The 13,548-nt window shown below is 36.1% G+C and overlaps 2 protein-coding genes across 7 annotated transcripts; both read left to right on the top strand.

The window, feature by feature from the left end:
- The first annotated feature begins 1,336 nt into the window (after window positions 1-1,336).
- Window positions 1,337-4,158, top strand: LOC122518419 (microtubule-associated proteins 1A/1B light chain 3A-like). The gene is made up of 3 exons (XM_043637358.1): window positions 1,337-1,767; window positions 2,494-2,656; window positions 2,733-4,158. Exons 1-3 carry the CDS (start codon window positions 1,725-1,727, stop codon window positions 2,893-2,895), a joined length of 369 nt encoding a protein of 122 aa, XP_043493293.1. The 5' UTR covers window positions 1,337-1,724; the 3' UTR covers window positions 2,896-4,158.
- Window positions 4,159-4,919: 761 nt separating this feature from the next.
- On the top strand, window positions 4,920-12,684 carry LOC122518415 (nuclear receptor subfamily 2 group C member 1-A-like). 6 transcript variants are annotated; one of them, XM_043637343.1, is made up of 10 exons: window positions 4,920-5,336; window positions 5,561-5,811; window positions 10,186-10,332; window positions 10,460-10,567; window positions 10,689-10,844; window positions 10,926-11,190; window positions 11,277-11,539; window positions 11,624-11,820; window positions 11,893-12,170; window positions 12,242-12,684. In XM_043637343.1, exons 3-10 carry the CDS (start codon window positions 10,192-10,194, stop codon window positions 12,499-12,501), a joined length of 1,668 nt encoding a protein of 555 aa, XP_043493278.1. In that variant the 5' UTR covers window positions 4,920-5,336; window positions 5,561-5,811; window positions 10,186-10,191; the 3' UTR covers window positions 12,502-12,684. The 6 variants fall into 6 exon arrangements, with proteins under 6 accessions (XP_043493278.1, XP_043493276.1, XP_043493280.1 ...); XM_043637341.1 differs by lacking the exon at window positions 5,561-5,811; XM_043637342.1 differs by lacking the exon at window positions 5,561-5,811 and having other exon boundaries at window positions 4,922-5,336; window positions 11,292-11,539.
- Window positions 12,685-13,548: the final 864 nt, after the last annotated feature.

The following is a 13,548-nucleotide window of genomic DNA, read 5'->3' as shown; positions in this document are numbered from 1 at the left end:
TCTTTCTTTCTTTCTTTCTTTTTCGCTTTCCTTGCACCCTCCTCCGCAACCTCCACCACCACCGCCTCTTCTTCCTTTTCCTCCTTACTCGTTCGTTGCTACTCGAACTCGCTCGTTCCAATCCTCGATGCTTCCACTAGCAGCGTTCTCTTCTTTTCTCCTTTCAACTTCCATCGTCGTGCACGCTTTATTATCTTTCTCTTTTTGTCTTATTTACGAGGCCACCGCCACTTCCACCATCATCGTGTTTTTATTCTTTTTATACCCCCCTCTTAGAATAGTCGTGTCAGGAAACAGTGACAACCGCAGAAGAAGAAGAAGAGTAGGCAGGCGAGCATTTACGAAGGAACACGAACGATTCAGCCTACTCTACTGGTGTGGTAGACGACGGACGACGACGACGACGACGACGACGACGACGACAGACAGAACAAACACGCATATATACGGTTGTCGCTTGAACTTGGCATGACGCGTCCTCGAGACGCGATTCCTATCGATGATCGAACTTCTATCGACGCAACGTCGTTTCAAATAACGTCAACGTCTATGATAGATTTCCCTGCCAAACTCCAAGAGATATCCTTTTTCCTCTAGGCGCACAGGTGTTCTCGACCCTTCCCCCTCTTTCCTTTCCTTTCCCTTTCCCTTTCTCCTTCTCCTCCTCCTTCTTTTTTTTCTTCTTCTTCTTTCCCTTCCCTCCTACCTTTCTTCCTTCCGTTCCGCCTTCTCTTCTACTACTTTCTATCTATCGATATGTCATATACGCGCGATGTACATCAAGCTCCGCGTTCAAACCGCGCGCGTTAAAAATGCCGCCACGGCAGACGCTCTCTTCCCTTCCAACTTCTCTCTTCTTCTTCTTTTTTTCTTTCTTTTTCACTGACTTCTATCCGATCCACACCTTCCCGTACCTTTCGCGTCTCGAGCTAAACTTCTGCTACTTCACTGCTGTTGCGCTGCACACCCACGCATGCACTCGCGTTCGTGCATATATGAAAAAACGTGTCTTTAAAGCGCGCACGGATGTCACCACCGTACTCCGATCGCTTCGTTGCACGAAGAAAGCTCCGTAAACGTACCTGGGCTTATGTATTTCTTCTAGATTGGAAACTTACTTTTGTAAAAATTGCTTGACAGTGCCATCTGTTGTCAAAGAATTGCAATGGCGTAACCTTGACGCACGACTGTTCTATTCCCATCTATATGATATACTTTATCCTTTGTTCTCAAGTGCACTTCCGCGCATGCGCAAACTCTTCGGACGCTTACCGTCCAATAGCAGTTCGTGATAGCTCAATCATATGTTCTATCGTTTACATTCGACCAATCTAACCTATTGGACACTTTCCCGTATGCGTATGCACATACTGTCATTATTTTCACCCGCGAGTCTAGTTCTCTCTGAAACTTTCAATTTATTCTCGAATGCGCGTTGTAATAGTTTATATTTATTAGTGTTTCTAACAAATATGTATCTAAAGGAGAGAACTTTTAAAAAGAATTACTTCTTCGATGAAGTATTTGGCGATATTATTAATTCTACAATTCTATTACATTTTCAAAAAAAGAAAAAATAATGGAGGCCTTCAACAGACCCAACCTAACAGACACTGACGTTATTGTGTATGTACATAATATAGCGTCGTTAAGTTTACGTAGATTTATTTAAGAGCTAATACGTATCTTATTAATACGAATAATTTACAATTAATTCGTTAGAAATGAATTTGACGCCGAAAAGTTTCAAAGAAAGACGTCCCTTTGGTAAATATACATTTTTAATTATGGATTATAAGCTTTATTTCGTTTTCGATAAAAACAATGGTCATCGAACAAACAGTCTTCGTTATCCTATTTTTTTTATTGTTTTTACATCGTTGTCGTTTATAACGGTATTTAATACGTAATTCTATTATTCTTATCGTTAAAGTTTATTCAATTTGTGCATAAAATATATATGAATAATATTTCAACGTGATTTTAAAATGTAATTAATTTTTTACTTTGAATTTGGAACACTTATATTAACGTTAATCACTTAATTCTTATCTATACAGGATTTTCCTAAAGATCAGGATCAAGCTGATATCAGATATTAATGAAGTTTAATTAATACGTCTTTACGTGATGCCATAAATGTGGTAGAAACAAAAGACCAGTTTTGGGAATGCATACCAAATGTATTTACTGTTATTTCTGCAAGAACAGGAATATTCGAAAGAGTTTAACAATCATTTTACTTTGACAAATGAAAACCTGTATATTCTTGCAGAATAAAGAAATTTGGATTAATAGAAATCCTTAAACTCTTACGACTCTACGATAAATCATTTTCAGACACAAATCTTCATTCAGTATCAGTTTGGTCCTGACTTTTTGGGATACTTAGTAGTTTAATGAAATTATTTTGTACGTTAGTTTTTTTTTTATAAATTTATATATGATGTTACGTTCGATATTTAAACAACTAATAATGGATTTGTTCTTTAGCAACAAGAGTAGCCGATGTCGAAACTATTAAAAAGAGACATCCAGATAAAATTCCTATAGTGGTAGAACGATTTCCAGGAGAAAAACAATTACCAACTTTGGATAACACAAAATTTTTGGTACCCGATTACTTATCAGTGGCAGAATTAATAAAAATTTTAAGGTATTTCTTTGATACAGCAATGTTTTATATTATTAAAAAACTATGTGTTATTATCAAAGATTTGTTGATATTACAGACTTAAACTACACCTAAATCCAACACAGTCATTTTATCTATTGACGAATAGTAGAAGTTTGGTAAGTGGTAGCATGACTATGTTGCAACTGTACCAAAGGGAACAGGATGAGGATGGATACCTGTACATGTTATTCGCCAGTCAAGAAGTATTTGGTCATTAGTTAACGCAATAATTTAATTACAAGTAAATATGATAATGTTTTAGATAAAAAAAACAAAAAAACAAGTTAAACGCGATTCAATCTATACGCATATATCGGATATTTTCACAAAATATTAGATTTTAATCATAGATCTGCTACTACATGTTTGCCTTTAAACCGAACGCGCAGAACCCTGTGATCAACTCGCAGTACCTGTCAAAATATTAACCAGAATAATCGTATTTGAAATTTGCATCTGAAATCATCATGGTGCTTGGAATTTTTTGCGACTAAATCCATAGTATTCGAATTCGAATTAATATTTAGGATGAATTTAGTTTATTACCGATCGTCTCGGTTGATGCTATTACTCTCTATTAAAAAACACGCTTAACAGTGATAATATAATTAAATAATACTTTAAATATATATATATATATTAAGAAACATATAATTATCCGAATTTTATGCAATACGATAATTCCTTAGATTCTGTATCGTCTAATTAAAATCCACAAACTTATAATTTGCATTCGACATAATGCAAATTTAGTAACACTATATGAATTATTTGTACAATATATTAAACAGTGTGATACGTACTTTCAACGTTATATATGGGTCATACATAAAAATGCAAATGAAATGAAATATTATTTTTTTTCATATGTTAATCGATATATATATATATATATATATATGCATACGTATCTTATATGCAATGGACTCTTGTATTAGGTAATTATTATGATTTTAAATGTGATGAAAATGTCAGTCAGTTTTTATCAAAGTTAGATAACTTTAAGTTTGCCTTTATTCATAGAACGAGCGTAGATATATACTGTGAAATCATTTCTGTGGTATATTCGTCATATCGTTACCGATTAATATACTTATTCAGAAATTCTGCAATATTCGTGGAAGTGTTCATGTACATAATATATCTATACATACATACTTACAATGTGATCTATATCGGATATTAGTCCAAGAGCCTCTGTATTCTTATTTCGAGTTCGGCTTTGAAAGCACTTTCCATATTTACATCCGTCGATCGAAATGGTGCTTTTAACGCGCAGAGCAATGTTCGAATAGTGGCCTTAGAATCTAAATTAAGACTGGGCATTTAAAATATGAATTTCTTTATCCGTTTAATAATTCTTTTAAATATATACAGTTAATCGCGTGCCGATTGGAACATAAGGTCTTGGACAATCTTCCAAACTGTAATTTATCATTCTTATGATTATTGTAAATCGACTAAAAAGATAAGAGTACCTGTTAAAAAGAAAGAAAAAAAAGAAGAGAAAGAAGAATTGTAAAAATAACTTTGATTATATATACATTGAATGATCTCTTGCAATTCTGCAACAAAGCGATTGACGGAATATAAAGGCAATGCCATTTGTCATGTCGTTGGCAATATCTTCGTCTTATATAATGGAACCAATTTAGCACTACGATTGTTAACAAAAATTACGTTATACATACGTATATTAACTCAGAGTATTCACTTTTTTAATCGAAAATAATTCACATTATACGAAAATTCATTTTAGAATTTTAAAGATTTCGAATTTTTTATACGAAAAACAATAAAATAATAATAGTATAAACTTAAAACGCACGATCGAAAATATCACGTACAAAGTTGTAATTCAATATATCTACAATTAGATATAGCAATAAAATAATCGTTTAATTACTTTAATAAATTACTCTTAATTATCAAAATTTATTTTTGATTTATATCATTTCTATTATATGCATATTATATAATAAGAGTGTACTCTACGCGAGTGTAATAAATATTGTATTAAAATTTTGTAGAGCCAACTATTTATTTTCGAAAGAGAATTTAAGTCTTATTCTTTTTATTTTCCACGATGAAAATCTGATGTATCTTATTGTTAGCACATTCGAAAAATTAATCGCACATTTGTACACCGATATTAAATAAGTATATACTTATGTTAATTTCAATAAAATCGGAAATAAAATAGCATAAATTAATTGACTAAAGTAAAAAATTCGATATATCGATTTAAAAATGGCGCGTTCAAGATGGTCGCTCGACGCTTCTACGGTGTTACGAAGAAAAAGTTGTTGGGGCGTTTGCCGCGTATTGTCGCTCGGAAACGACGATGGGAATCGTCATTGATATTAGTGCAGTCCAGTTTAGAAAAGATGTCGACAATCTGTAATACGATTGCGTATCGATGCCTACGAATGCAATGTTGAGTGGGTAAAAAGTCGAGTGGTGGGGTTAGATGCAAGACCAGGAGGTGAAGAACGTGGAGGTGGTGGAGGATGAGGAGGGGGAGGGGCGAAGAAAAGGTAAAGCAAAGGGTAGAAGAGGTTATGAACTCTAACCCACGGATGGTCGACGTAGTGTGGTAGCTGCTATGAACTGTCCAAATGACGCGTGGTCAGATCGGTCATCGTTGTTGGCGATAAAGGTGAGTAACGTTTCTTAAACGAACTAACCTTTTTCTTTCTCATATTCGAACTGACCGATGATTATTTTCCGACCTGTTCTCGGACTAGCCAGATATACGTTAAATCTATGTTCGTATTGTGTCTACGTCGCAAACCGATCCGCGTGCACGCCCCTTTTTTTAATTCTTTTCATTTAACAAGAGATAGGACCTCTTCTTCCACTTTCTTCTACTTTCTTCTGTAGACTTCAACGTCCTTGAGAAAATAATCCTTGCACCCGCGAGTCTCTGCCGCAGACAAAGTCCAGAAAAATGAAAGAGAATATGTATGTGCGTGTGTGTGTGAGAAAGAGAGAGAGGAAAACAGACAATAGGGAAGGAACAGAAGACGAGGAGTAAGCGATCGCAGTCCTCCGTTAATCTGTGTGTGCTGCTGCTGCTGTTGCATCGCTACCTGACGCGACGCGTACGATGAAAAAGAAAGCCAAGAATTAAGGTAGGACGTTTGCTTTTGGATAGACGTTTTATCTCTTTCTTTTTCTTTTTTTTTTCTCTTTAGCCTTCCCGCGTGATACCTAATCCCTCTCCATCGTACCTATATACATAGTATACATGTGTATTTGTGTACGGTGCGCGCATCGTCGCGATTACCCAGCTGATCCATTCTTGGATCGAACTCAATGAGAAGAGCGTACCGAAACGCTAAAACGGGTACGCTCAAAGTTTTCTATCGAAAATTTCTTTCGAATCGATGATTTTTATGAGAAAACAACGTCTCCCGATTTAACATTCGTTTTATAGATTTTCCTTGACTTTCATTTCCCAACGAGAATTTGAATATTTATTAATTCGAACAGGTGCTCTGCAAAGATCAAAATTTACAAAGGAAATGAGAGATAGAAATATTCCGCGCATTGAGGAGGATGTCGCTACGTGCGTTTTGTAGCACAAGTAGGAGGTGTAACCTTCGGACCCACAACGATGACCTTTACCTGCCAGAGATCGACCATCGCTGCGGACATAATTACTCTCCCAATGACTATTCTACGTCGTTGTAGTTCCTAGAATCCTCTTTACCATACTCAAAATGATCATTCGAAAGGTTACAAGCCGACCTCGATGAGTTCGTCCAACATTTACAATCCATCGGATTATTCAATATAAAATTTCGAATAGATCCTTTTTTTCTTTTCCTTATCGAGAAGAATGCTAATTCTATTCTAATATATCGATTGATGCTGTTTGTAACCTTGAAAAAACTTGGTTTTCTACGATTTCTTATCAGATATTTTAATCGTACGCGTTATTTTTCCTGCATTATTCGCTCCGTTCGTTTTGCGTTTTTTTTCTTTCTTCCTTATACGTATATATATATATATAACTATAATTATTGACCGAGCACAGGTGTGCGTATGTGTGTGATTGAGGAAGGGGGGAGGAGATGCATGTTGTGTATGTATCTGTCCAATTGATCAACTTTTAGTAGCCTTCGCGAGATTACATAATAGTCATTAAAGAATCACAACGTATTTTCTTAGAGAACATAAGGTAAAATAAATCCTATAGTTAGAATTTTTGTTCTCGAGCTTGTTGAATGTTCATAGCTTCATAGATCATCAGGAAATGTCGCCATGGCCTTTCACCTTTTTACCGTCACTCCGTCTCTCTCAACGCCGAGAGAGATGCACTTTTTAAGCTACATTACGAGCAACCACGTGATATATTCCAAGTCATCGTACTATTTTCAACAAACATCTAAATTGCTGACGCGCGATAACTGGCATACATATGTGTACATATGTGCTTACCACTCGGACCAACGTCCGAATATATTTAACAATGCGTTTCTTCCTTGATCGATCAAATATTTATTTCGTACTTGAAAATAAAAGTATTCGCGCGCTTTTTGAGGTTCTTATAAAAGAAAAAAGAAAAAAACTTTAGTAAAATATAAAAAGATTAAGTTAAAAAATCTCAAGAGATACGAATACGAATTCGTTATCTATCGTGGTTGATAACGATTGTGTGACAAATGACGAATCGATTAGTCATCATTTGTCAATAAAATTAATAATCCATCGGAATAAAGAAACGAAAACCACCAATTTTTTATTTAATTCGCTAAGCAGCAGTAGTACTATTGATCCTTGAAAGAAAATAGGGAATACAGATATTTGCTACGTTACAATTATTTATATTATTAAATAAACGAACAAATGAAATTGTTTTGACAGTTCACTCAGAGTCATATACATGCATAGTGGTTACCGGGTGACGTAGGACAAGAGTTTGACATCGCCGTCAAATTTATTTTCATTCGGTTTGCGTGTGTGTCGTCACGTGCATGGTTAATGCACATGTGTCTCTCTTTCTGGTTTGTGCATCTTGGATGCGCGCGCGCTCGACGTCTTTCCGAGCGACCTCGAGGTTCTCTCGGCCGATAAGTCATCGCAGGGCGTGCGTTACGTGACATAACCTGCGCGCTCGAGAACACGAGCCACCGCCTCGGCCACCGCACCATCCGGTTTTGCAACAGCGGTCGCCATCATCGTGTTGTACGTTCGTTCGTTCGTTCGTTCCTTGGTCGCTCGCTTACCTGTTTGCGCGCGCGCGCACGCGCGCACTCTCAGGTAGAAAAGCAGGCAAACGGGCCGCGAGAATGCACCTGGTACGATGCCGTGAGCGTCGCTACACAACAGAGTGACCTGCCAACCTGCCAGTAGTACGGAGAACGGCCTGCTTGCTCGTGCGCTCACCTGCGCATTAGAGCAACCTCTCTTTTTAACAAAAACGACCACGACTACTAACTTTAATCTTCGCAATCCGCGATTATATTATATTTTCGGGTTTCCGAACAATCTTTTTCCTCTATTTTTCTTTATCTATTTGATTGTTTTCTATCCTCATTATTAATCGCTATCATCAGCATTGTCGTCGTCGTCGGCATCCTCTCGTATTCCAAGGCACGCAAGGTGCGATAGCCAACTCTCCTGCATTCCTCTACGTTCCACGATTTCCCTCTTCCACCCGCCCCCTTCTCCTTACTCCCTCAAACCAAACGACGATGAAATAACACGGTCTCTGCTGTGACGTTATTTTTCGTTCTTATCGTTTCCTTCTGCCCCCCTCCGAACGCGAGTCCTCGAAGGTCGCGACGACGGATGCTGTGTGAACGGCGCGAAATGCCGAATTCGTAGTTTCCTTCGGTACGTTTGCTTTGCTGGAAAAGCAAACTTCTTCCTACTCTAGGAGAGCTAGGATTATATTCATACCTTCCTTCGGAATCGGATCGGCGAGTCTTCTTCTTCCTCTTTTACTGTCTCTCGTGAGTTCTCAGCACACTTTAACATTTTTATAAACTATGTCGACGAATTTTTCAAAGAATAAGAATAAAAATTACATTAAGAGCAAAAGAGAGAGAGAGAGAAAGGAAGACAAAAAAATAAAGGAAACGTAACACACGCCTCAATTGACCTTTCGTACAACGGGGTACCACACGGCGAGTGTAACTCGCCGAATCGAGGCTACGGAATTGTCGGCGTTCCTTGCTCTTTTTATTTTATTTTTTTATCGTAGTTTTCTTTTATATCACATGACTCAAAGTAGAGAAAAAGAAAAAGGTAACGAAATCTAACGGGTTATGGCCATGACATTTTTCTAGCAAGCGTTAACGATAAGCGCAAACCGTATACCTTTCGTTTCTCTTTTTGTTGCAGCTGTGTCACGTCGATCGTTACGTTCATCTTTCTTTATTATTCTTTCTTTTTTTTTCTTCGCGTAATCTTCCGTGAAATCACGTAATCTATATACTATCAATTCCAAGGAAACTCGCGTTTATCTGCACAATGCGCGACCAATTCCACGATTCGATTTGAAAATCCCGCCCTTGGTCGTGATGCTTTCGCGAAGGAATATAAAAGTGACGATTCGAGCAAATTCTAACTTCTGACATAAAACTGACATTAACTATTGAATTATAATTTTTAAGCGCGTATGTAATTCAATATGGATGCAATTTTCTATATAACACGATTATGACGCAGCATGTAAAGGAAAGATTTTTATTCGATCGTATTTCTCTCTCTCTCTTTCTTTCTTAGTATGTATATCTAGCGAATTCGTGTCAAATTTTTGTAAATACTGTTAAGTATGCTGAAAGCATGCATTGAACGAAACGAGCGAATGCGTATGAGTGTGTGTGTGTGTAATAAGGTAGGGGTACCAGTAATAGATAGACACGATACTGAGAGTATTCGGTTCATGGGTGTATGGAAATGGACCGCTTGCTATTCTATGACAGAAGGTAAGGTAGCCGCGTGTATCCGACATCCACCAAACCCGCGCGTAGCAACCTACGAACCGAACCACTTGGGACCATCTCTTTCACTTCTTAAAATGGTAGGGGTGAGGGTTTACGGCAGGTGGGTGGGGGGGGGGCAAAGAAACACAGAGAGTGTGAGAGAGAGGGGACGAATGCTGCTCCAGTTTAATGTTTTTATACTGCTAGCTCCTAAACTTCACCTCCTACTTCTCCTCTTCCTCCTCCACCCTTTCCATCAAAAGTATAGATAGATATTATATCACGTTTTACTTTGTCTTTCTCGCTTCGCCGCGAAATTTGTATTTGTCTTTATTTTTTACCTTCTTCTTTATTATTTACCTCTAATCGATCATGATAATCTGAAACTTTTCAATTGTTATCATCGTCAATCGAGAACGTTTGCTTGTTTTGTACTACATACTTGACTGCCGTCATGCTCGGATTTAAAAAATAACATAGTTGTTTATTTAGTATTGAAAAAATATAAAATTAAAGTTCAAATGATTGATAGTGTTGTCACGATTGATATTATTGGTCATTTATTTACAGGGAGAAATGGATAGGGAGCATAGAGATCAGCGTGATCACGATAATCCTAATGAGAACGAAGGAGAACGGAAAAGTGGAATGGATTTTCGTAGTATCTCCCATTCTCATCATGGAGTACCCGATCACTCGACGGATGCTGACTCTGAGGTGCATTTCTTTTCTATGTTTCAATATTTTTCTTTAATATTCTTTCAACAAGTCTAATAGAGATAAACGAATTCGATGAAATTATTGTCGATTATAGCATACTTGAACGTTTATCGTTATGTCGCAGAGAGATATGGAAATCGATCAAAATGATCGGCCTGAAAACTTGCACGACGATAAAACGGATCAAATGTTGGAAAGAAATTTTCACTATTTAGAGCGTCATCCAGCTATGGTACATGCCTGCTGAATAAGTCTTTGCGTTTGTGTGATAAACGTTTATGAGATATATCACTTAGACCTTCGTTCCATTTTATGCATATTCCAAAGTTTGTAACGTTTGCTGTTTTTCTTAGAGAGATATTGAGAGAGATCAGAACAATCACATGGATAACTTGCATGATGATAAAATAGACCATAAAATGAGTAGAGATTATCGCAATATAGGACATCATCCATCCATGCTTCATTTACCCCCTGGCATAGAACACTTGAATAATGTCGATGTAGAGGTAAGAATTCCCTTTTATATATATATATATCTATGATTGTATTTCATTTTGAAGTTATAAATAAATTTGGAATGTTTTCAGGTGAAACTGTCAAGAGACGTTAGAGGTTCTTTAGGTTTAGGATTATCCCTAGAATTATGTGTTGTATGTGGAGATCGAGCAAGTGGTAGACATTACGGAGCTATAAGTTGCGAAGGCTGTAAAGGTTTTTTCAAACGCAGCATCCGTAAGCAATTAGGTTACCAATGTAGAGGAAGTAAAAGTTGCGAAGTTACCAAACACCATAGGAACCGCTGCCAATATTGTAGGCTTCAAAAGTGCCTGGCAATGGGTATGAGAAGTGACTGTAAGTGAATACAATCCCTTTAATTAATTATTCAAATATTTTTGCTGTATCGCATGTTTTTGGGGGATATAATAAACATGATCCAGCTTGGGGTGTTGTAGCCGTTCAGCACGAACGAAAACCAGTATTAGGAGAAACTGCTGGAGCTAAAGTTGGGAGTCGTAGTCCCAGAGTCAAACCAGAACCACAACAACCAGTTCCCGAAGCTCCTCAAACTTGGGAACAGCCTGAGAGTCCTTGTATGGAAGACCAAAGCAGCGATAGTGATTTGAGCGATGCTTTGACGTTTGCTAGGGATCGTTTATTAATATCTCATGCATTGGATAGTATAGCTAAACTCATTGGTGATGTACGTTTCATTTATACATATATATATATGTGAAAACTATTAGACAAATATTGTGAAGTTAAAATAGTACATTGTTTCTTGTAGGGTGTAAATGGTTCCAGTGAACCAGACGAAGAATGGACAGGACAGTTAATCTCAGAGAGGCATACATTGTTTGAGCTGAGAGCACCTAGCCCTGCACCTGCATACTTATCTATACATTACATATGTGAAAGTGCAGCAAGGCTATTATTTTTGTCTGTACATTGGGCAAGAGGGATTCCTGCTTTTCAAGCCCTACCGTAAGTACTCGGTAAATAAACAAATTGTAATATGCAAAATATATTGGATAAAAACGAGTGTGATCTTTTTAGATCAGAAATCCAAACTACGTTGGTGCGTAGTTGCTGGGGACAGTTATTTACATTGGGTTTAGCACAGTGTGCATATACTTTATCCCTTCCTAGTATTCTAACATCCATTATAAATCATCTACAAACTAGTATCGCGCAAGAAAAAATTACTGCTAGCAAAGTGAAATCCGTTACAGAACATATATGCAGATTACAAGACTGCGTTAGTTCTCTTCACAAATTGCAAGTAGATTCCGTCGAATACGCCTATCTTAAAGCATTAACGCTCTTCAGCGCGGGTAAGTAAATCTCTCGAATGAAATAAGAATAATTCAAAAGTTTCTTATTTATTGTTTTACTATGTTGTCAGATAATGTGCTGGTTGGTATTTGGCGTAAAAAGGTCGAAGCCCTACAGGAAGCAGCATGGACGGAATTACAACAACGAGTAGGATCTGATAGATTACCTCGTCTTTTATTAAAACTTGCACCTCTTCGTACGATTAACCCTAGAGTGTTAGAAGATCTTTTTTTTGCGGGTCTTATTGGTAGAGTAAGCGTAGCTAGTGTAGTGCCTTATATTCTGACCATGCAAGATTGTAAATCAGAACCTGAAAGTCACAAGGGGTGACAATTACTCTTAGTGCAATGTAAGTCGTGACCTGAAAAGGTGATATATTTATAAATTATCACAGGATGCTTATATAATATAGTATATTTTTCTATAAGGATAAATAAGAAGATCTATAGAGCACAATGTATTTTTATATATCCTGTAAAAAACAGTTATCAATTATCTTCCTGTTGTTAAAAAGAAACATTTATTTGTGATATTCTCGGATATATTGTTATAATACGTTGTGTTAAATTAATCGAATTTATGCAATAATAATTGGTCGATATCTGATCGAATTTAAATATTTTGTAAAAGATTTTAAATGATAATTTTGAAACAGTAACTAACTTAAAATGAGAGTGCCTTACAATAATATATTGTATGCGAAATATTGTCTTATATGCTCTATAGCAACTTCTTCTAAACATGAAATATATGTATTTTACGTATTCATATTTTTTAAGACAATAATATTTCATAATTTATTATTAGTAAGGGCGTTGCCTCTTACCAAAGTAGTAGTTAATTTGTATTTTATGTTACATAAGAATTACAATTTTATTTTACTGTTACAAAATTTTTCAAGCAATTTCTCTTATCACATAATTTAATAAAAAAAGTTTCAAGCGAACGCAAGAAAAGAAAATGAAATCATTCATGTGAATATAAGTGACTGATAATACTGCATTTTTCGCACAATATTTCTGTTTTTAATCTTTGATAAAAATTTTCATAATGTTATCATAGCAAATAACATAAGAACAATTTTATCTCGAGGTTTATTATTTTGACATTATTTACGATTATTGTCATGTCCACATGAAAGAGTACATTGAGCAATAGACACAATTGTGTTTATAAAAAGGACAACGTATATATTATATATACAGTGTTCTTACGAATAGCATGCATACTTAATATAGATTAAGAAAATAGAAAGATCACATATGTGCTTACTTAATTACGTGTAAAAAACATTTCATATTTTATTATTGCACTTAATTAATTATCAAAGGGAACGATCTTATATCGAAATAGAAATAATTATAAATATTTTTATAA

The sequence above is a fragment of the Polistes fuscatus genome, unplaced genomic scaffold (genome assembly GCF_010416935.1).
Source record: "Polistes fuscatus isolate 324 unplaced genomic scaffold, CU_Pfus_HIC Scaffold24, whole genome shotgun sequence".
Lineage (NCBI taxonomy): Eukaryota > Metazoa > Arthropoda > Insecta > Hymenoptera > Vespidae > Polistes > Polistes fuscatus.
This window is presented reverse-complemented; position numbering and strand designations above follow the sequence as displayed.